This window comes from Heteronotia binoei, chromosome 20, assembly GCF_032191835.1.
Source record: "Heteronotia binoei isolate CCM8104 ecotype False Entrance Well chromosome 20, APGP_CSIRO_Hbin_v1, whole genome shotgun sequence".
NCBI lineage: Eukaryota > Metazoa > Chordata > Lepidosauria > Squamata > Gekkonidae > Heteronotia > Heteronotia binoei.
Window position 1 is genome coordinate 24,543,974 of NC_083242.1, and position 23,570 is coordinate 24,567,543.

The window sequence follows — 23,570 nt, forward strand, 5'->3', positions numbered from 1 at the left end:
TCTCAATGGATCAAGCAACTGGGAACCATCAACACCTCCTGCAGTCCCCTTTTCTTCCCACTGGAAAAGGTGCAAGATCTGGGTTACTGTGATCCAAGTAATCCAGGACAACTTTTCATCCCTATTGTTTCTGGATAGACTCATGGGTCTGCTGACCTCCAGTGGGCCTGGCTTCACTCCAGACCACTGCATGTTCCCTTCATTCCTATGAATTGTCCAGGTTCCTGTATCCATCAGATCCAGTCTTATCTGATGGACAAAGGTCAACAGCCTTTCAAGAGGGCAAGGTATTCTGTGCCCTGGTCTATAGGTGTCAATTAGCTGTGAGCTCTCTAGGTTGGGGAGCTATCCTGAATGAGGTTCTGGTCTAGGGTCAGTAGAATCTCAAAGAACAGAGTCTTCCCATCAACTTCTAGAACTCAGGGTCATCTTGCTGGCTCTGAATTACTTTAGGTTGGATCTGACCCATCAGCATGTCTTGGTCTGGATGGACATCCCTGCCAAGGCATAAGTGAACTATCAAGGGGGCTCTAGGTCATCTCAACTCCACAGAGTGCCTTTGAGGATCCTGGCCCAGGAAGAGAGGAACCTCATCTCCATCAGAGTGGAGCACATCATGGGGTGGACAGAATGCAGGTGGATTGGCAGAGCAGGCAGACCATCTGCAAAGGGGAATGGTCCTTCCATCCCAAGATCTTCAACCTCACTCACCAACAACTTGGATGTCCTCTCCTAAGCCAGTTTGCTTCAAGCACGAACCATCAGCTTTGTTGCTTTACTGCACAGAGGTGGAGGCAATGGATGCTCTCATGTCTCCCTGATCCAGGACTCCTCTTTGGCTTCCCTCCTATTCTACCCATTCCCAAGACCATTTGTAGGCTTTGGGAGCAGGAGGCTGAGGTCATACTGATGGCCTCATGTTGGGCTCATCATCCTGGGCTCTCAAGCGGTCACAGAGATCTGTCCTGCTTTGTCTCTTCCAGTGTCTCCAGACACACTTCATCAGGGCCTGATCTGGCACCCCCAGCCAGACTGTCTCTGTTTTACCACCTGGAGTGTCACGTGCTCAGGGTGCAGGCAGGCAGGAGTCCAAAGCCAGTCCAAAGTCAAAGTCCAGGAAGTCAAGCAGGAGCCAAGTCACCAATGCAGAATCACAAACCAGAATCAGAAGTCAATGTCCAAAAGCCAAAAGGTCAGGGTGCCAAGGAAATCAAGCAGGTCAGAATCAGGAAGGAGCGTGGATGCAAGCCAGAGAATAGACTTGTTGCTTCCACAAGGTTACCAGGTCCTGGGTAGGAGCTATACGGGAGTCTCAGTCAGCCTGCTCCCCGGGGTGACAGCAAGATCATACATTGATAGATCGATATGGAGATCTAGCAGAGTCTTTTCGAAGCCTCAAAACAGGGGAAGAAGGAGCCGGGTAATCCCCTCCCTCTTTCCCCCTTTGCACTCACTTCTGCCACCGCTCTGCTTTCTCTAAACTCCGTAAATAAATTAAAGAGACTTAGAGCAGTACAATTTCAGTCGTTCAGTTCAGCTCATGCAGCTCATGCAGAATCCAATGTTGAAAAGGCAGAAACAATGAAGAAGAGGAAGGGTAAAGAAGAAAAGCCTGGTGTTCAACCCTTCAGCCATCAAGATGGCGATCAGGTCAGCGAGGTATGCGGCGATGAGAGAGATCGGAGTACAGCCGCCGCCGTTTTTTTCCATCCTTCTCTTCGAGCCACCAACCTGCACAGACCTCCCTGAGGTCTGCGACTCGAGCCCCCAGTCTCCGGGGGCCCCTCCACTGCCCAATTAAAGAGCGATCTGCGGGAGCAGACCCTGGTTGCTTTTTAGCTTGGGTCACCGAAACCGGAAGTCAGAACTTTGTATTTTTCACAATGACATGATAAAGAAAAGGAGTAGCATCAGTTAGATGTGAGGAGGGCACAGTTTTTTATACTAAAAGGATGAAATAATGGAGGAAGGTGGAAATCTTCATTGGGTCAACAGGTTTCCACATCTCTATTGAGTAGGTCGCATAGAGGTTGCATATCGGTGGCTGACAGGAACAAGGTTTGGAGCCTCCACAAGGTACTAAGGCTCATTCCCTAAGGGGGGGTGGCTACATCAGCAGCTTATCATGCCATCTTCTTTGTGGTCTCTGTGCTTCACACTGTTGGGATATAGTGTGCCTGTGCCAATTCCAATTGGTACTTCAAAGCCTAAAAAGAAAAGGATTTTCATGCCCCTCCCACTGGGCACGCACGGGCCTCCACTGGGATGGGCACGAGGATCCCGCCAGTTCCCTCTGACCAAACCAAAGAGGAGGACTGACAGCAGTGGGGAAGGAGGGCAGGGTGTGAATGCACAGAATGTACAGAGGACCACTCGAAGATAATCAGTTACAGGTAAGCAACCTGTTTTTTCTTTCCTTAGAAATAATCTAAGGCTACTTGGAAATCGGTGCATTCTTTCACCAGACATTATGGAGTAGACAAACGGGCTTCGGTGGAGGCCGCCTTTGGGAGCAGAGTGCTTCAGCATACCCTCTCTAGACAGAGAAGCTGTTCCCACCCTGGGGCATTTTTTTTATGTCCCACGTGTGAAGGACATATGAAGCTGCCTTATACTGAATCAGACCCTCGGTCCATTAAAGTCAGTATTGTCTACTCAGACTGGCAGCGGCTCTCCAGGGCTGAGGTCTTCCATGCCTATTTGCCTGAACCCTTTTTAGTTGGAGATGCCAGAGATTGAACCTGGGACCTTCTGCTTACCAAACAGATGCTCTACCACTGAGCCACCGTTCCTCCCCACTCCCAGGACCACCAGAGAACAGAAGATTTGTTTTCACTTACTATGAAACTTCCTTCTCAGTGGTCTGGGATTGGGGTAGTCCTTCCCACCCAGTTGGGTTTAGGCAGTTTCCTATGTTCTGGAGGGCATGGTCTGAAGATCAGAACTAATTCAAACTAATCTGAAGCACAAAATGGTTTTTCATTAAGTAGTTAAAGGATTGGAGCAGGGTTGGCCAAACTTGCTTAATGAAAGAGCCACATAGAATAAATGTCAGATGTTTGAGAGCCACAATATATGAACATCAGGTGTTTGAGATCAGGCAGACAGGCAGGAAAATAGACGGAGTAGGGAGGTAGAGGTAGAAAGAAAGTAACTTTAAATGCATTATCCAAGCCACTGGCTGGCTTGAATTGGAGAAGTGATTTAAAGAGAGAAATGCTTTCTCCAAGCTGGCCAACAAGGTGGCGGGGGCTTTGAGAGCAACACAATATGTGTGAAAGAGCCACATGAGGATCCCGAGCCACAGTTTGGCCACCCCTGGATTGGAGCAAAGGGGCAAGTGCTAATTTTTCTTTGCAATGTTATTGTTATGTGTCAGGTGGTCTTATTAAAAAAGACTCAGTTGCATTAATTTGGATGAAGTGTCTGGTGTTTTCTGTTCTGAGCATTCCTTGAAATTTGATGTAAGGCAGGGGTGTCAAATTCATTTGTCAGGAGGGCTGGATCTGACATAAATGGGACTTTGTGGGGCTGAACCATGCATGTCATAAAATGTAATGCCAGATGGCAGAGATATAAACTTTATAAAGGATACAGGCAAACATGTTTACTCTTGCAATATTTTGTTTAAAATGGAAAGATGGAGGAATAGTGGGATTTTGCAATGCAATTTTAAAAATAAAACATTAAGAAAAAAACACAAGAATCACAGCAGAAACTAAAATATAAAATCAGTTAGATGTGAACCTCCTTCCTTGGAGGTTTTTAAACAGAAGCTAGATGGCCATCTGACAGCAATGAAGATCCTGTGAATTTAGGGGGAGGTATCTGAGTTTCCTGCATTGTGCAGGGGGTTGAACTAGATGACCCTGGAGGTCCCTTCCAACTCTATGATTTTATGGGTAGAGTTTCTTGGCACAGAAATTGGTGTTGAAAGCCTTGGAAAGTAAGAAATTTGAAAGTTTGTGAAGTAGGAAGTGTTCTGAGTTAAATGTTAAAGAGCACACAGTACATGTCTCTTTAAGCTCCATGGATACCAACTTACCAAACTTCTTTACGTTGACAGGCTCACACATGCCCTGCGGAACATTTCATTTTCCATTCTGGAACTGCAGCCCATTGCTCAAACTTTGAAGGCAGATTCTTATATAGCAAGAAAGAACTTAACATTTAAAAAGTATAACTGTACACAAGGCATTCCCTCCGGTGGTGGTGAAAAGTGCATCATGTCACAGCCAACTTATGCTAACCTCATAAGGCAAAGAGGCAAATAGAAGTGGTTTGTCACTGCTTGCCCATGTAGCAGCTCTGGATTTCCTTGGTGGTGTGATCTCCCATCCAAGTGCTAACCAGGGCCAACCCTACTTTGCTTCTGAGATCTGACGTGTGATGCTCCCTATATATGGGGCCAATTTTGCTGTTCCGTTGCTACCTTTCTTAGTATTCTCCTTCAGCAAACATTTCTATCTGCCTGTGACAAAAATAACGCTCAACAGAATAGGTCACTTTCAAAGTACAAACTCAAATTTCAGATTTATTTTGTGTGTGTGTTTGTGTGTGTTTAGGACAGTTTCATAGTGGCCTGTTTTTGCCTTTTTTGGCTAGTGTGGTGATCTTGAATGTGTGTGTGCACATTAATTAAAGGCCTTTGTTTTTGAAGCATATGAGAATTCTTGGTCAACATATATGGACTTCCACAGGTCGGTTGGAAGATTCACTTCCATCCAAAGTTTCATGTTTTCTCCATATATTTTCCTGATGTTGAATTTGCAGATTTCCTGCAGGGGCAAGACATCCAAAGTCATTCTCAGGAGGGCGTCTTTCAGTCGTTCGGCACAGGGAAAGATAAACCCTGTGGGTAGACAGCCTTCAGCATTAGTTATTTTCAGAGGGTATGATAGGCTGAGCAGCTTATCCAGTAACTGGGCCTGTCTTAGGTTATTCTTTTCTTGAAGGAATAGGAAAAGTGGAGACTCTTGCAGGCTTGTTAGGGAGTTGATGTCTGCCCCATAGTCGAGCAGGAGAGTAACTAGATCTTCTCTGCCACCTTGACAAGCAAAATGAATCGCTTCCCTCCCACTTCTGTCTCGCATGTGCACCTGTGCCCCATTCTGCAGCAGTAGCTCAACACACTCTGCCCCTGCTGCTAAGGTGATAGCGCCTTTGGACGACGAAGACTGGGTGGCGAAATGAAGCGCGGCTTGTCCAGTCACTGGAACGGTGAGATTAATGTTTGCTCCACAGTGGAGTAACATTTGAATGGCTTCTTTTGCGAGGGTTTTAGAAGCTACATGGAGAGCTGTTAGGCCGGATGTGTCCATTTCATCTATGTCCATTCCATCATGTACAAAGAACGGTATGAGATGGAGGGTTTGAAGGCGTACACATTCATGCAGGATGTTGGAAGCACAATCATGGCGCACTTGAACCCAGTCCTTGAGGTGTCCCTCAGGAAGCCACGTTTCACTGTCGCTGGGGTCAAGCCTCTCGTGTATGTTCATGAGGCAGCATGCAGTTCCTTGCATAGCTGGGAAGTGGCCTGTTTGGTGGTGAAATCGTATGCACTTCTTTTTGCCTCTGTAATATAACAGTATGTTAGTAGTCCTCTTTAAATAATCATTTCATGATTTGAGAGATTAAATAAATTCATTAGCTAGACAGATAAAAAGCCATTCCATTCCTTCACCATGGTAAGCTGGAAGGACATGATTTCTTTTCTGAAGCTTTAAGTCAGGAATGGCATAGTTCCTTTAGAACTCCTCCCTCCCTCCCTCCCTCCCTAGTGGCTCATTTTCTTGAATGAATATATCCATTGTTATCTTTGAGCCATTAAGGGGAAAAAATGCCAGTTATTCCTGTATTTTTTTTCCCACCGGGTAGTCACTTTGCAACTCTCCGTGAACCACATTTGCACTTGGTGGTGTAAAGCGCCTTCAAGTCACAACCGACCCTGTGAGGTTGTCAAGGCAACAAACACAACTGGTTCGCCATTGCCTGCCTCTGTGTAGCAACTCTGGACTTCCTTGGTGTTCTTTCGTCTGAGTATGAACCTGGGCCAACCCTGCTTAGCTTCCCAACTAGAGTGGACTAGCTCTGGGAGAAGCCAGGTGAGCCTCTTTACTTCCATCCCTGGCATGTGGCCAGTACTTTCAGGGAGCCTCACAGCTTCCTCTGGTGTTGGCTGTTTCAAGGTGGTCATCACCTACCAGCCACAGGGCAAGGGCCACATTGCTTCTGAGCCACTGAGTGCAGTCTGTTATCTCCTGCCGGTCAGCCACTATGGGATCCATTGTTTGAGGGTGCTCAGGAGTTGATGAAGCGTGTGGGTAGTTTGTTTCACATTTACAGCTGTTCCAACTGCATTAGGGACACTGTGGGATAGGATGTCAAGTGTTTATCCAGAGGTGTGGTTGATACGGCAGAGTGCTCAACTCCAGGGAGCAAGGAGAATCTCAGGTTCAGTTGCTGGCATCACTGGGGAAAATCTTGGGTAGCCAGATGTTGGGGAAGAACTCAAGTTTGCCTGTGACTCTAGGGAGCCACTCCCAGAGTAGCCAATATTGCTTGATGGACCAACGGCCCAGCTTAATGGCATCACAGGAAGGCCAGCATTGTATACAGAGACTAGTTTATAAGCTGGAGCCAGCTTAGTGAACTGCTTTGCCCCAGTCTAGATCCACTACTTGTTACTCTAGTACTGCAATTTTCCTCTTAGTACTCGGATCTTTTGCTATCCATTGTTTATCTACTCTAGATAGTGCAGATCACAAAGGAACTCATCTGGTTTTAGTCAGTACTTGCATTAGAACTCTGGTTTAGTTTTGCAAAATTTTCCTAGGTTCTCAGTCATCGTCACTGCCCCCACCACAGACCTTTATCCGTGCCGCCAGCCCCCATGTCAGGCCTTTCAAACTAAAACTGAGAAATCACCAAGGTTTAGTTGAGAAAAGCAGTCAAATAAATAATTATGTAGAAGGGGAACAAATCTTTTGCAGAAGTTAACATATTTTATCCTTACTGGGTTTCAGCGGCTTGGAAATCTGTTTAACTTCAGAGCTGTCTCACTGAAATGAGCGCAAGCTTCTAAAATATCTTGCAATTGCAAGGTATGTTAGTTGAAGGGGCAGCTTAATGTCTGTCAGCAACTCTGCTGCGCTTTCAAAACGGAGAAAAAAAATGATAGGCCTATTTTAGGAGAAGTCTGTATCACACTGCTTGAAACAGTGGAGCTGTGGCAAAGCACTTTGGTGCCCCCTTTCCCAAGCCAATCATCCATTTTTTATTTTCAAAGGAGAAAGCACAGATTCTTGGATTCTGGCTTCCCAGAGTGTGACTCTTCCATCAGGGTTGACTTGAGATGTCCCTTCTCTTGCACTAAGGATGGAGGGGAGCCTCTCCTCTACACCAGGGGACTTTTGAGTGTCCTTCAAATAAATTGTTTATAGAGTGAAACATTACCTTGTTTCAGAAGCTACCCCGTGGTGTTGCACACAGTTCGTGTTCCTTTCTGCTTCCAGTTTGTTAGCTAGAAGAGGAATAATGGAACCACCCTGTATAGAATGGTGGAAAAGTTTGTTTAAAAGAGCTTATATTGCATGGTATGCAGATCTAATGGCCTTTTGTCTTCCTCTGACTTTGTGCTGAGATGTTTCTGCATACTTTTGATTATATTCATTTGTGCATCTGTTTAGTTTTTAATGCTTCCATTGAGTCTGCTTTTACAGTAACTATTGTGTTGCATCATTTAATTCATTAATCCTAATCCTACTGCTTTGCTCACTGGTTGTCTTATGCTGTCTGGCTGCAGTGTTTGGTAGCCTGTAATCCACCCAAGAGTCTCAGTGACAAACACTGAGTAAAAGTAAATAAACATTCTCAGCAGAAGGGGTGGGGGGAGGAATCAAAACTCTTAACACCGGGGTGTCAAACATGCCGTTTGGGGGCCGAATCAGGCCCCCAGAGGGCTCCTATCAGGCATCTGAGCAACTGGCTATCATCTGCTTCCTTTTTCCTTGTTTCCTTCTGCATAACAGCTTGCTTTGCAAGGCTTGCTCAATTGCACAGGAGCTGCAGAGCAAAACCTCTATTTTCTCCATTGGTTGAGGCTTCTCCCTTGGGGAGGAAAGGGGGAGGAATAGCTTGTTTTGTGAGGCTCTCTCAATGGCACAACAGAGCTACTGAGCCAAGCCTCTCTTCCTTCTATTGGCTGAGGCTCCCAGTCCCCTGGAGAAGGAAGGAAAGAGCCAGAGCTTCCTTTGCCCAGTGCCCTGGATCCCATGGGAGAAATACAAAGAAAGCACCTTTAAAACCAATGAGTGCTACTGTTTTAACCATGTTTTAAGTTTTTAAAAATATATGTTTGTGTTCTTTATAAAATTTATATCTCTGCTACCTAATCTTAAATAGGTACACACATGGCCTGGCCTGACATGGCCCGGCCCAACAAGGTCTCATTTATGTCAGATCTGGCCCTAATAACAAATATTTGACACCCCTGTATAATGTTTTTAAGTATAAAAATTTTTGCTCACTTTCATAAGAGAAAAAGACCTAAAATTCATTTCTACAACTTGTTTTTACACTAAGGAACTCAAGCTGCATTTAGAGCTCACATTGTGTCACAATGAAATTTTATTTTGTTGCAGCAGACATGATTTGATTTGTTGGCTTGAATGTTTCCATGCCTCCTCCCTTTCTTTTCCTCTGGAAATATTTCAGTTTAATGTCAGTTGCCTGTTACATCTGCATGCAGTGGCCCTGAGCAAACTGAATTTAGTTTAATGATTACCCCCCCCCCCCAAACTGGGGTTCTAAGCCAAGGGTTAAAATCCTGGTTTGTGTCATGTTCACCAAGGTTACCTCTTAGCAATAGTATTCAGAGGTTTATTGCCTCTGACTATGAAGGTTCCCTTGAGTCTCCATGACTCATGGCCACTGATGGATCTGTTCTCCATTCATGAATCATTCTTTAAAGCTGTCTGTGCCTGTGGCCATCACTACATCCTCTCAGTGAATTCCACATTTTAATCACTTGTTCAGGAAAGAAATGCTTCCTTGGTCCATCCTGAATCTGTCAATTTCATTATATGCTCTTGAGTTCTGGTATCTTGGGAGAGGAAGAAAAAGTTCTATGTATTTTTACTGCCCTCTGCATTTATAATAATTCTCCTGTGGCATGGCCAAATCCAGTGCTGCCATTGGATAATATCTGTGGAAACAAGTAATTGGCCCATCAAGAGTCTCTGGCCTCCCATTGGCTGACTCCCCTGCCCCCACCGACACAGGCCCAGGAATGTTGAACAAACTGCTGAAAGCAGTCTTAACTCAGAGACAGACACATCTCCAACACTTCTCTGTGTCCTCTGTCAACCAGCCTCACAAAGGGCTGCAGAGCTATTGCAGCCTCATGAAAGGCCTCCCAGAACATGCAGTCTTCGAAGGCCACAGAAATAGCCAGGGAGGCCAGGCCACGCTGGGAGTGTTTGCTTAGTCTCTTAGAGACCATGGCTGCTGCCTGGGAAGTGCTAGCCAGAGGTTGTTGCTAGGCAACCCAGGCTCCTTTTCTCAGTATAGGGAGAGGCCTCAAGTGAATAGAAAGCCATAGCGCCCACCCACTAAATCAGTTATTTCTTCCATGATGGGGAGGGAAATGTTGTCTGGAGTTCAGTTCAGGCTCCACCTGGGGTTTAGCTACTGTATGCCTGGCTGCTTGCTACGGTTCAGCAGCAGCCCCCCATGACAGTCACTGTGGCATAGGATTTAGGGCTTCAGAGTAGGGGTCTGCCGGACCCAGGTTTTGTTGTGGAAGCTGACTGGGTGATTTGAACTGTTCACAGACTTCCAGCCTAACTCGCCTCAAAGGGTTGTGAGAATGATATAAACCTCCCCCCCACCCCCACTGTGGAGAAAGACTGTCCTTTTCCTATGTAGAGGTTGCAGGGAAGGGGCAAGCAATGGAAAGCTGAAGTCACAGGAGCAGATAAAGGGAAGGAGATAGGGTTGCCAACTCAAGGTTGGGGAATTACTGGAGATTTAAGGGGTGGGGCCTGGAGAAGAGTTTGAGGAAGGGTGGTACATCAGACAGGTATAATGCTATTTCCTCCTGGGGAATAACTGTTGCCAATTTCCAGGTGGGGGCTAGAGATCACTCAGAATTACAACTGCTCTCCAGATTACAGAGATCAGCTCCCCTTGAGGTGGGGGGAGGAGTGAGTGTCTTCACTTGGGTGGGTGGGAAGACAGCAAGGGTGGGGGGCACTCTTTTTAGAACCCATTGTATTTTTTCTTCACAACGGGCCTTATTACTAGTAATTTTATAAACCTCTGTCATTTCCCTCTAAACTGTTCAGAGAGGTCTCTACCTTCACAGCATTGGGGTGGTGATCCTGTAGCCATTCAAGTATACGAGTGTCTTGGTTCCCTATGACTTGAAGTAATGTTTGCTGTATAGCATCACATTTGCCATTCTCTTGGGGTGCAGACGGATGTGTCTTTTTACCAGAACGTCGGATCAGGTTACCCATTTGAGAAGAACGATTGCCACCTGAGAAGTGATACGGGAGCAAATGTAAAGATCTGGAATCCTGCACTTACTATTCTTTTGTGATGTCACATAGTGGCCAGCTCTGGAACTAATAGAACGTCTAGGTCACTGCTGTGGGCTAAGAGGGGTGGGGCTAGGTGGGTCTGGTCTCATGGGAGTTTGTCCTCACAAACAGGATCCAAACGGACTCCTTTGGCATAGGACATGCTCTCAGATAAGAGGCATACACTTCTCTGTTCAGGTTTCTTGTTTTTTTTTTTTAAATAAAAACACATATACCCCCTGATTTCAGCCACCAAGGTGTGCAAGGTGATTGGTGACAAACTACATAAAAAAGATCCCCAAAATGTATGCAGGTCAGTGGTGTCAGAGTCCATACAGCTAAACTAGTAACTAACCCAGTTTGGTGTAGTGGTTAAGAGTGGTGGACTCTATAATCTGGGGACCTGGCTTGATTCCCCATTCCTCCACATGCAGCCAGCTGGGTGACCTTGGGTCAGTCACAGTTCTCTCAGGGCTATTCTCTCAAGAGCAGCTCTCTCAGCCCCATCTACCTCACAGGGTGTCTGTTGTGGGGAAGGGAAGGAGATTGTAAGCTGTACTGAGACTCCGAGTAAAGGGTGGGGTATAAATCCAGCCTCTTCTTCAGTAGCAGTTGAGTTTTAGATGCACAACAGAATTTCTCATAATAATAACAAAAGGCTGCCTGCTGATTTATCTGTTTAGCACATACACAATCTTTCTCCTGTAAAACAAGGACTCAAAGCAGTTTACAGACATGAAAATCTAAGATGAGTACAATCACTTAAAATTCCAGTAATTGAAACATATCTTTGTCATTCCCTCATTATCACAAAATTAGGAAAAAACATTACACCAGAGAAGAAGCCACCCACAGGGGGGAAAAAAAAATCAGCTACAAACACACAGATGTTAAGATCAGGGAAACAAATGTAGGAAAGGTGGCAGTCTGCAGGCCAAGATGGGAAGCAATCCCTCCCCACCAGTCCCAGGGAACCAACAGCCGAAGGCTCTGTCTTTGGAAAGCACCATCTGAGACATCTTCCTAAAGACAGAAAATCAAGATGGGGACAATCTGATCAGAGGTGTTGGGGCTGTCACTGTATATACATCTGGGTGTGTGCTCTGGTTCTCACTTGGCTGATAAATGGAGCTACAAGAACATATGGCACACATAGTTCACAACCTGGACCTTACTCTTGAAAGATGATACCACCAAACAACATGCTGAGGCTGCTAATAACATAGCTTGCTTCTTCTAACTAGTTGAAACTCTTACAAATGGCAGCCAGGGGTGGGGGAATGCGATATTTTGGCATATTTTCTAAAAATCCAGTTATATAAGATAAACAATGTATTTTTTGTTTTGTTTTCATAGCCCAGAAATATTTTTCTCCATGGACCTGACCACCATGTGAAAATAGGAGACTTTGGGCTGGCTTGTAAAGATATTATCCAGGAGACACACCCCTCACAAAACATGAAGGAAATGGCAGGTAATTAGCAAACCTAAGAGGAAAGGTTTTCAGTTAACCATTAATACTGTGGCATTTCTAACAGTTACAGATAGCTACTTTTTGTGTTTAAATAAGTGAAATGTAACATCAGTAACTTTGAATTGTGTTGATCTTTGTATAGGCCTAATACATACTTCCGGAGTGGGTACCTGCTTATATGCATCACCTGAACAACTGCAAGGTTGTCAATATGATTTCAAGGTAATGCCACTGAAATCAAGACTTTTTAAATGTTTTTCCAATTTTGCTTGTTATAACTGTTATGCCATATTATAGGTTGAATCCAAAGTACCAGGTATTGTATCCAATGCAGAGAAGATGTGGTTTCGATCCAGCCAGCATTTCCACTGGATCCCATCCTTGCTGTCGCCTCCATGGCTTTTGTACAAGCAAATGCCATGATCCTCAGAAGAGCCTTATTTGGTGGTCAAAGAGAACCCTTCCATCCTTTTTCAGCAGTAGAAAAACTGGTTGGAAAAGTGCAGATACTGTTCTGTTAGCCAGAATGCTAAAGTTGAAGCTGTATGCAGGAAAACTGCAGGAAAGAAAATTTACTACAGACTTTTTGTCTGTATGTAGATTTGTGAAGAAATTTCCGTTTTATTTCTTATAGGTAGGGTGGGATAAAAATGTACCAGATAAATGTGAAAATTACCATGAGTAAATCAGGATTGAATCCAGTGATTCCCTTTCAGAAATTGAGGATTCTCTATTGGAGGAGGGTGTTGTTTGAGGAAGCGATCTATTAAAATCATGTCTTGGATATCATGGTGTTTTCTTCTGCCAAATGCTCCATCATCATGATTTCTTGGTCCCAGCTTATAATCCTTTTTCCACCTTGTTTTTTTTTAGTATTCTGCTTTGTACTACCAGTCTGAAAAGTGTCAATTATATACATTCAGATCTGATTAACTGAGTACTAGATATTGTAGGCTCCCAAGTTTTTCTGTGCAAGAGTCAATGTTCCTTCTAAACTGCAGAGTCTTGTGAGCAAAAATTCTACTTTGTGAGCTACTGGCATTAAAGTTGTGAGCTGCTGCATCCATGAGTTTGCTCTGGGGCCATTTTTCCTGAATTAAGACAAAAATGTGTGATCTGGAGGCTAAAAATCTGTGAGCTAGCTCACACTAACTCAGCTTAGAGGGAACACTGGCCAGAGGGAAGTCAGCAGTTCACTGAATGCCATGTGTGTACCATGTACTCACAATGGATGGATTGCATAGGGAAATTAACAAAGCAAAAAAAAATGCAGAATACTTGTTTATTGGACCTTCATTTGTTCATGTTTCCACCTTCCTTTCACTGGGCCCCAGGCCACTATATTTCATACAACTGTTTCAAAAGTTATCCAGCTCTTAGAAAAGACCACATTGCCTTTGAATAGTTTTGTTTTAATGTATCTCAGTGTTTGATAGCAGGTCCAACAGCCTTGGCTTTAATTACTAATGCTGAGGTTTTCTTTTTGTCTCTAGTCGGACATGTACAGCGTTGGTGTCATCCTGCTTGAACTCTTTCAGCCCTTTGGGACAGAAATGGAACGAGCTGAAATTCTGATGGGTTTGAGGAATGGTCATGTTCCTGTCTCTTTCAGTGGAAAATGGCCAATACAGACAAAATATGTTAAGCTGCTAACCAGTAAAGTGTCCTCTCAGAGACCAACTACTGGTCAACTTCTTGAAAGTGAACTCTTCCACAATGCAGCAAATGTAAGTTTTAGCTTGTCTCTCCGTTTATATAAATTGAAGGCACTTTCTGACTGACATTAACTCTGCCTTCCTCAACAGTGTCAATATCTGGACCCAAGAGAGGGGACAGACCCTGGGCTAATTCTCAGTTGTTGTCTGAATTTTGTGAAACAGCTGATTGTGTGGTTGTGTACCTCTGCATGAAAATAAGCTGGAAGAAGTTCCAGCTGCCACCTGGTAGAACAGGCAGTTTTACAAAACCAAACTGAAAATAGTAATCATCTTAAGTAGATGATGCCCCGTGGTGCAGAGTGGTAAAGCTGCAGTACTGCAGTTGGAGCCCTCTGCTCATGACCTGAACGAGTACCCAGCTTGCTGGGGGGAAAGTGTAATGACCAGGGAAGGCAATGGCAAACCACCCCATAAAAAGGTCTGCCGTGAAAACGATGTGAAAGCAGCATCACCCCAGAGTCAGAAACGACTGGTGCTTGCACAGGGGACCTTTCCTTTGTAGGTAAGCAAATGAGTTTAAATGGCAAAACACAATGTAGTCTTTCTGAAAGAACAGAGACTTGGTATTTCAGCATCATTCTTTTATCTATATAGGTGCTCCTCCCTTCTACTTGTGGTGGATTTAAGGGAGGAGATGAAAAAAGCATTGTGAAACATTCCTCAGGAAGCAAAATTAGTAGAAGATGCTGGAAGGGTTTTGATAATATGCAGGCATAGTAATAGTATCTGTGAATTTTTCTTTCAGGTTATTTGTAGTTTACAGCAGAAGGTGATGCAACAAGAAGAAGAAATCAAATTACTGAAAGAGAAAGTGAAGCTACTTTTGCAGGAAAGAGAAGAGAGAGACAGAATCAAACGCCGCGGCTCTCCTGTCTAGGGTAGTTAATGTGTATAATTTATATGTTCTGTCAAATGTCTTATTTTTTTAAAATTAAAATTAATCTACAAAGTATCACCTCCACATCTAGTTTTCACTTTAGTCAGAAAGCAGCGGATGTTGGTTCAGTTCTCAGTAAACGCACTGCAGCCTCAGACTCTGGCCTGATATGAACAACATATTAACTTCAAAAGGACAGCCACCAGAAACCAATTCTGTTAATTTTATTGCCCTATGATCTTTTAGACTGATTTAGCATTTCATTCATACAACAACAGTTGAGGCCACGCTCGCTAGCTGAGAAAGAAAATATTAAAGCCTCTTCCCCTGTAGATTTACTTCAGCAGCTTGAGAGCAGAGTGAAACGGTGCCAGATTCTCACAAGACTTCAGCCATTTCTGTACGTTGGCAGGGACAGCATTGGTGCTTTCTGTCTGCCGCAATGCACACCAGGTCACAACATCTGCTATGGTCAGTTCACTTCCCACAAGCCAGGATGTCTTGCCCAGGGCTGTGTTCATGGATCGCAGAACCGCAGCCCTTTCCTTGTTGCTTCCTTCTTTCAGCTGGAAGATGGCCGTATCTACCCAGCTGTCTATCAGAGTGGCTGTCACCGCATTGTGCTTTTGGCCAAGTAAAGAGAACAAGAATCTAGCAATGTTCCCTTCTCCTTCAATTGGACACATGGTTTGAATGCTGAATTTCATCTGGGGCTTCAGCACTGAAATAATCATAGCACAGTTTTAGAAACAAAATCACTCTCTTAAAAGTATGTGCAGTTACAAACATGTCAAATCCATAGAATGTATTTCCTTAGTTACTTTAGAATCTTAGATTCATAGGCTACTTTGTTCAAAGCAGTTTACAGTAAAGTATCCATTTACTAATGCTTTATTTAGCTAGCAAAACACCATTTTGCCATTCAGAAACCAACAAGTGCAGCTTTATGGTATTAGTATGTAAGTCCTCTGAAGTGGAAAGCATGGAAAAGGCTCTAGCAGTGCTTTGGGAGCTGGCACACTTCAGCAGGCCTATACTGAGGACATTATCAGTAGGTTCTGTACCACCTCATTTTAGCTGTTCTAGCAGTTACGAGTAGATAATACAAGACTCTATACTTACCATCTTTCCAAATTAGCGTAAAGCCCAACTGGTATTCATGACGTGATTGCTTCTTTGTGTGCTCACCAAAACATTTCAGGAGGTGTTCTGGCACATACTTCACTGACGAGTGCGTATGAATGGCAGATAATACCTTGTAGCGCTCACACAGCAGGCTGTGGAGGACGAATAATGACAGTGGAGGTAGGGAGGGGTTGGCATTGATCACAATATCCTTCAGAGCGCCATAGTCCTGCATCAGAAGCAATCAGAAAATTGGCAATCTGTTGAAGAGGCAGTTATCCTTTTTGGACTTTCCACACATCAAAAACATTGCCTACACCTGCATCAAATTTTAGCAAGATGGCAAAAGCCTGATCACAGAAAACTCTGCGTTAGAATCATTGGCTAGGCAGAAATTATGGGCTCAAGACAAAGTTCATCAGGACTTGCCTTCCCAAGTAAGTTATCCAGGTCAGCAGCACTGGCAGTTAACGGAGCATGTTCATCTGCCTGGATGATGTTTGTTGCATCAAAGTCTGCATCTGGTGTTTGAATCATCTTTGAGAGCCCATCCACAGCTGCCTTCAATTCATACAAACGTTTCAAGATCTCCTCTTGGCGGGATTCAAGGGCCTGAAGGGATGGATCGACCTCATCCTAAAATGACAGGTACTTAGAACTGTATTGTTCAGGTTATAACACAGTGATATGTCATGGACTGGCAATGCTTGAGGACAACCAAAGGATGACAGAACTGAGCCTGCACTATATTGAATTAATTGTCTCAATGTAAGTACTATGTGAAGAGCCCCGTGGCGCAGAGTGGTAAAGCTGTAGTACTGCAGTCCTAAGCTCTGTTCATGACCTGAGTTCAAGCCCAGCGGAAGCTGGGTTCAGGTAGCCGACTCAAGGTTGACTGAGCCTTCCATCCTTCTGAGGACAGTCAAATGAGAACCCAGCTTGCTGGGGGGAAAGTGTAGATGACTAGGGAAGGCAATGACAAACCACCCCGTAAAAAAAAAAGCCTGGTCGTGAAAACGTTGTGAACGCAACGTCACCCCAGAGGTGGAAATGACTGGTGCTTGCACAGGGGACTACCTTTACCTTTAAGTACTATCTAATTTCATTAGCATCATAAAGATTTACACATGACCACTGCCATTAGTCTCTGTTACAACAATATTTATAACAATATAAAGGAAATACATATATTCTAAAAGATCCCATGCTTGAGAAGAAATAGAACAATTAACAGATTCTACATTTATTGCCTTGAGATGGTGGACTCTCACCATCAATCTCCAATTCTGACATGTTTATTGCCTTTGCTGTTTGCCCACACTACTGGGGCTATCCAAACCAAACTTGCTGTTCTTTCAATTTGTTAATTTTTGCCATTGCAAACTTGCTATTCTTTCAATTTGATAATTTTTGCCATTGCATTTTACCTTTGTACTATATTTTGCATGCTTAACCACAGCCTCCAACTATACGTAGCACTGCTCACTGTACCCCCATTTCATCATCTGACGAAGTGTGCATGCACACGAAAGCTTACATTCTGAATCTTAAAGGTACTACTGGACTCCAACTTGGCTCTATTACTTCAGACAGACATGGCTGCCCACCTGGATCTAGTCCCTTACAAAATCATAGTACAGCCTGCTCCATTTCTTCTAATCAGTCTTTGTTTAATGTCTCACTTCCAGTGGGGGCAGCAAGGGGGAGAAGAACCTATTACAGCCCAAGTTAGGATGGGGGTCTGATTTACTATAATTCCTAGATATTTTACCAGTGCTTTCTTCCCTGCTGTGGTTTCAATACAGTGATGCGCCACATCAATTTTCATCTGGTAAGGCATTATTTCCCAATAAAACACAATAACAAAGTAATCCCTGCAAAACTAAGAATTTTGAAACACACACTTCTAAAAGTTCCTCAGTTCAACAAAAGAATTTACAACTCTATGTTTTGTTTTGCTTATAATTAAGTTATCAAATGAGAGATTTTACTTTTTGTTTTATGTTCACATGCAGGAGAGGAGGGCTCTGGACACGGAGATTCCCTCTCAATATCCTCTCCTCTATACATCTTTCTAATACTCCTTTAAATCCCTCAGTACACTCACTGGTTTTAAACTCTATGATTAACAGTGCAATCCTAAACCATTCTTCTAAATCCAACTGCAGACAATAACTTCTGATAATCCCCTCTATTAGGGAGGTTTGTTCAGTTACAGCCTGTGCATGGTCATTCTCCATTTTATCCTCACAGCTTTTGGGAGCCTTAGGCAAGGCACCCCACCCCCCAATCAGTTTTTAAAAAACAGATGGCTTTTTAAAATCAGCCATAGTTTAGGGTTGCTATGCAGAGGCGGGCAATGACAACCACCTTAATTAATCTCTTGCCTTGAAAACCCTGCGGGGTTGCCATAAATTAGATGTGACATGTTCCATCACCATGCAAAAAAAGATGTATTTGAGCAGCGATTAAAATTACACAAATGATGGAAAACAAAGAGTTGCCTAGTTGCATTTTAAAGATGAACAGATTTGTTAAAGTATCAACTTTGGTTGCTCACAGAAGCTTTTTAAAAAGGGTTATTAATGTTTTAAAAAATCCTTTGAGTCAACACATGAACTTATTTTATTGCCTACTTTGTCTTAAATGCTCATTAAAGTAACAACCAGGCTTCCTTCCTTAAGTACTACATATAATTGCAAGTCACTAAAGATTTCCTTGAAATTTAGGCAGAAATGGCAGCAGACGCCACTTGGCAGAGCGAAAATGTGCCATAATGTGTCATTTAAATCAATTTTCCCTTAAGAGAAATGAACAACCTAATTTTTTTATTACAAGCACTGGAAAAAATTAAATTCTTTACTCCCACTGGCACATAACAGTTATTACAGCCATCTTCTCACCATGTCTGTCATCTCATGAACTGCTTTTTCACAATGGGTAGAAGAGGAAGAAGACAGACTATAGCTGAGGGAACCTACAACCTTTCACACATGTGAGAGTGTCCATATCACAATACTCCTAAAACAGCTGCTGATGGCATTTCAGACATCACAAGTTTGTGACAGAAAGCAGCCTGCCCTCCACTCTCATTGCTACCAGTCCGGTGGGAGTCCAGTGACACCTTTAAGACCAACGAACTTTTATTCCAAGTGTGAGCTTTCATGTGCATGCACACTTCCTCAGACACAGAAAGCTCGCACTTTGAATAAAACTGTGGCTCTTAATGATACCACTGTACTCCCACTTCGTTCTACTGTTTCAAACATGGCTGCCTACCTGGATTCCTCTTCAGAAACCCTCAAAACCTGTTTGTTCTCCTAACTTCAGCCAGAAAGAAGAGGTCAGTGACAAGGGAGAGGCACTCCGCATATGCCCAGAAACATTTTCGTCCTTTAATTAAGGAAATATTCTGCAATACATTTCTGGAAGGAGCTTTAGGGTCCAAGCAAGCGCCTGCCATAGGGTGAGGTTTTACCAAATACCAACATGGGTTGGCACAAACTTGTGCGTGGGGATTTCCTGCTCTTTGGGGAAAGAGCAGGAGAACATGCTATGAAAATGTTTTAAATAGCCAAGCTGCCAGAGCCGAAGCCACCACAAACCTCCCCTGGCCCCTACCATCTGGACCACCTTCAGCATGGCTGTGCAGGAGCTCACATAGGCTTGGTCCAGCCAGAGTTCAGAAGGGAGGAAGAGGTCAAGGTGTCTGCGCTGCTGATGTCAGTGCAGATCACCTACGCCAAGTAAGATATTTCGCCATTGGGAGGGAGCCAGCCCGGCTAAACCTACCCTGCTTCCCTCTTCCCAGCACCACCGCAGCTGTTTTTGGCTCTGAGGGCAGAGGGGGCTGGAAGAGAAGCCAGCTCAGGAACACAGGGGTCACTTTCATGTCCCTCAGCTGGCTCAGCTCCATTGGCTGCACGAAGCCCCCCCCCCCCCCCCCGGATGGAACAGAGACGGCAACACAAGTGGGCCCAGGCAGCTGTGAGCACTCTAAAATGGGCAGTCAGAGGCTTCTGGGTTCAGGCTGGGAGGTGCTGGGGACCCCCTAGTCTTTGGGCCCAAGAGCCTCAGATAGTATTTCTCGGCTGCTAAAGGACCAAACAGCTGGCTGGTTGGTGGAGAAGAGCCAAAAAGCCCAGGTGGGTGCTCAGCTCCCTCTGCCACTCCACTCAGGAAGGAAGGGAGCTCTGTCCGGGGGGTGGGTTGCATGCTGCCCGCTCCTCCTCAGCTCCCAGGGGCAAAGAGGGCATCTCCTAGAGACACCACTTCAGCAGAGCCCCTGGAGAAGTCTGCTGCTTGCCCAGGTAGAGGCAGTGTAAGCACCATCCTCTGCCCTGGCAGCAGTTTAAGGAGGCTGAGAAAGGGGGAAGGTGGTGCATGGAGGGGAGCTTGTGCCTCCAAGGGCACCCACTGCAGTTGCCTGCAGCCCTTGGCTACCACCCAGCACTCAGCCATCAGGCTGGATGGCAAAGCGGAGAAGGGCAGCAGCAAGGGCGAGAGTGGCGGTGGTAGGGAAGGGGCATCAGGATATGCATGGGGAGGGGGTGCCTGCTGCCCACCCATGGCACTGGCATGTCCTAGACTGCCACCTACAGGCCAACTGGGATGCACTGGCCTTGTTCATGACCCTATCAGGCAGGTTGAGCATGCATGATCACCCCAAGGCCAGCCAGCAAGCCTGTGTGGCAAAGTGGAGATTCAGCCAACCCAAAATATTAACCACCATGACTCATTTAGTGGAAAAAGAAGTGCCGGAGCTCACTGGCACACCTCATTTACATTTGCATATGTCACACCCCTGACATCACCAGAATGTGTACTAAATTATAGGATGGGGGAGACTTGTCTTAGCAGTAGTATGTGCGAAAAGGATCTAGGGGTCTTCGTGGTTCATACGCTGAACAGTGTGAGGCGGTGGCTAAAATGGCAAATGCAATTTTGGGCTGTATCAACAGAAGTATAGTGACCAGATCACGTGAAGCTTTACTCTGCTCTGGCAAGACCTCACCTGGAGTATTATGTTCAGTTTTGGGCACCACATTTTAAGAAGGATATAGACAAGCTGGAACGGGTCCAGAGGAGGGCGACAAAGATGGTGAGGGGTCTGGAGATCAAATCTTATGAAGAAAGGTTGAAGGAGCTGGGCATGTTTAGCCTGGAGAGGAGGTGGCTGAGAAGTGATATGATCACCATCTTCAAGTACTTGAAGGGCTGTCATCTAGAGGATGGTGTGGAATTGTTTTCTGTGGCCCTGGAAGGTAGGACCAGAACCAATGGGTTGAAATTAAATCAAAAGAGTTTCCTGCTCAACATTAGGAAGAACTTCCTGACCGTCAGAGCGGTTCCTCAGTGGAACAGGCTTCCTTGGGAGGTGGTGGGCTCTCCTTCTTTGGAGGTTTTTAAACAGAGGCTGTCAGATGGCCATCGGGCAGCAATGAGGATCCTGTGAATTTAGGGCGAGGTATTTGTGAGTTTCCTGCATATGCAGGGGGTTGGACTAGATGACCTTGGAGGTTACTTCCAACTCTATGATTCTATATCAGCTCAGCAATCTACCTTAAATTGCTTCTTGAATTACAGCTGTCATAATCAGGGCTTTTTTTGTAGAAAGAGCCCAGCAGAAACTCAATTTGCTTACTAGGCCACACCCACTGACATCAAGCCAGCCAGAGCTGTGTTCCTGCTCAAAAAAAGTCCCGGTGATAATAAAACCTTACTCCCATAATAAAACCTTACTTTATCCTATGTGACCACAGTGGCATCATGAAGATTTCCATCTCTCTGTTTTATACGTTTTGGTTATATTCCCCTTTTTTGTGGGGGAAAATATTATAAAGTTTGCCAAATTCAAAATTCTCCAGCAAAATTCTCACAGGGGTTTGAACAATGGAGCTCAGAAGCAATTTGCGGCGGGAGGGGGGGGGGTGTAAGAAAGAAAGAGCACAAAGAAATTTAGAGGTTCCGGAGCTCCGCTCCTGCCCAAAATGAGGCCTGTTACCACAATACTATATTGTTCCTGTAGTTACAACATTGACAATGATTCATGAGGTATTAACGTGTTTTAGACCACATTTTTAAAAGTGCATGTTTACATTTTGCAAGCTGCCTTAGGTGTGGTGGAAATGCAAGATACGAACTTTTAAAATCAAGTTTACAATATAGTTTTGCCTACGATGGCACTGTTTTAGAGCTGCTGGCTCTGGGTTGGGAAATTCCTAGAGATTGGGGGGCAAACCTGCCCCTTTTCATGTGGGTATTGAAGATCCTGTGGGAATCACAGTTGATTTCCAGAAGTTTGAGAAAACAACTACTTTTGGAGGGTGGATTCTTGCATTATTTACTTTCAGTTTAGGTGATTAGAATCTCATTCCATAAGAACGTAGAATATAAGAGAAGCCATGTTGGATCAGGCCAATGGCCCATCCAGTCCAACACTCTGTGTCACACAGCGGTCAATATATATGTGTGTGTGTGTGTATATACATATATACATACACACACACACACACACTGTGGCGAATAGCCACTGATGGACCTCTGCTCCATATTTTTATCCAATCCCCTCTTGAAGCTGGCTATGCTTGTAGCCACCGCCACCTCCTGTGGCAGTGAATTCCACATGTTAATCACCCTTTGGGTGAAGAAGGACTTCCTTTTATCCATTCTAACACGACTGCTCAGCCATTTCATTGAATGTCCACGAGTTCTTGTATTGTGAGAAAGGGAGAAAAGGACTTTTCTCTATCCCATGCATAATCTTGTCAACCTCTCTCATGTCACCCCGCAGGCGTTTTAACCTTTCTTCATAGGGGAAGTGTTCCAAACCTTTAATCATTCTAGTTGCCTTTTTCTGGACTTTTCCCAATGCTATAATATCCTTTTTGAGGTGCGGCGACCAGAACTGCACACAGTACTCCAAATGAGACCACACCATCGATTTATACAGGGGCATTATGATACTGGCTGGTTTGTTTTCAATTCCCTTCCTAATAATTCCCAAAATTGTACACAGTATTCCAAATGAGACCACACCATCGATTTATACAGGGGCATAATTATGATACTGGCTGATCTGGAGGATGGCAACTCTACAAAAAGAAGCAACAATTATTGCATAAAGTCTGAAGCGCAGAATATTTATCGGGACGGAAGAGCGCGTCCTTCCCGGCAGCGGGCTACTTTCTAAACGCGCTTTTTTCCTCTTGCAAGCGCGAATCCGGTGGCAACAGGGAGCCCCGCTCCGCCGACCTCACAGGCCCAACTTCCATATGCGGACTAGAAATGGCCGCGGTTTCACTTTCTCCTACGGTCCGCTTTACCACTTCAGGCTGCGTGGGGAAAGGCAGGCCTCGCGGCACAACCGCCACCCAGCCGGAGTCCCCCTTGCCGCGGCGCCTCGTGAGGAGACTCCGCTGACCAGCTCGTACCTGAGGCGACGAGGAGACGGTAGCCGCGGCGGCTTCCGTGCCGCCGCCGCCCTGGAACTGACGGTGCAAGTTGCGCACCCGGTACATGCACGAAGGGAGGTGCTGGGCCAGCACAGCCAAGCCCGGCCCCGCTGAAAAGGGGCTCACCTTATACATGGGCATCGTGGCAAAAAAGCGCAGGCGACGTCCTCTACCCGCTCTCTGACTGACCTGACTGGGATTGGACGAACAGCGTTCTCTCGCCCGCACGAGGCCCGGCCTAGGTGACCGGAATGGCTCGCGGTTGGGTGACGTTACCCGCCCTCATTGGTTTCAGCAGGCCGTGGGGGCGGGGTCTCTCTTGAACCTCGACTCCCA

General features: G+C 45.1%; 3 protein-coding genes across 4 annotated transcripts in view; 1 reads left to right on the plus strand and 2 right to left on the minus strand.

Moving 5' to 3' along the window:
• The window catches only part of EIF2AK1 (eukaryotic translation initiation factor 2 alpha kinase 1), a 41,070-nt gene extending 26,340 nt beyond the window's left edge, over positions 1-14,730 (plus strand). Inside the window, exons 12-15 of the mRNA XM_060260944.1 lie at positions 11,943-12,060; positions 12,203-12,282; positions 13,554-13,787; positions 14,524-14,730. Coding sequence (XP_060116927.1) covers positions 11,943-12,060; positions 12,203-12,282; positions 13,554-13,787; positions 14,524-14,655 — 564 coding nt within the window. The 3' untranslated portion in view covers positions 14,656-14,730. The remainder of the gene's footprint in view (positions 1-11,942; positions 12,061-12,202; positions 12,283-13,553; positions 13,788-14,523) is intronic.
• Positions 4,564-5,581, minus strand: ANKRD61 (ankyrin repeat domain 61). The gene has a single exon (XM_060260724.1). It carries the CDS (start codon positions 5,523-5,525, stop codon positions 4,635-4,637), a length of 891 nt encoding a protein of 296 aa, XP_060116707.1. The 5' UTR covers positions 5,526-5,581; the 3' UTR covers positions 4,564-4,634.
• Positions 14,731-14,862: 132 nt separating the features above from the next.
• On the minus strand, positions 14,863-23,423 carry AIMP2 (aminoacyl tRNA synthetase complex interacting multifunctional protein 2). 2 transcript variants are annotated; one of them, XM_060260946.1, is made up of 4 exons: positions 23,361-23,423; positions 16,210-16,416; positions 15,778-16,009; positions 14,863-15,376 (listed from the first exon to the last, which is right to left on the minus strand). In XM_060260946.1, exons 1-4 carry the CDS (start codon positions 23,373-23,375, stop codon positions 14,991-14,993), a joined length of 840 nt encoding a protein of 279 aa, XP_060116929.1. In that variant the 5' UTR covers positions 23,376-23,423; the 3' UTR covers positions 14,863-14,990. The 2 variants fall into 2 exon arrangements, with proteins under 2 accessions (XP_060116929.1, XP_060116928.1); XM_060260945.1 differs by having other exon boundaries at positions 23,214-23,423.
• Positions 23,424-23,570: the final 147 nt, after the last annotated feature.

Coding starts and splice junctions, on each gene's coding strand:
- AIMP2 (XM_060260945.1), bottom strand. CDS start 23,375: ATGCCCATGTATAAGGTGAGCCCCTTTTCAGCGGGGCCGGGCTTGGCT. Junction 16,417..23,213: donor CCGTCTCCTCGTCGCCTCAG/GTACGAGCTGGT, acceptor CTGTCATTTTAG/GATGAGGTCGATCCATCCCT. Junction 15,377..15,777: donor TACGCTAATTTGGAAAGATG/GTAAGTATAGAG, acceptor TGATTATTTCAG/TGCTGAAGCCCCAGATGAAA.
- ANKRD61 (XM_060260724.1), bottom strand. CDS start 5,525: ATGCAAGGAACTGCATGCTGCCTCATGAACATACACGAGAGGCTTGAC.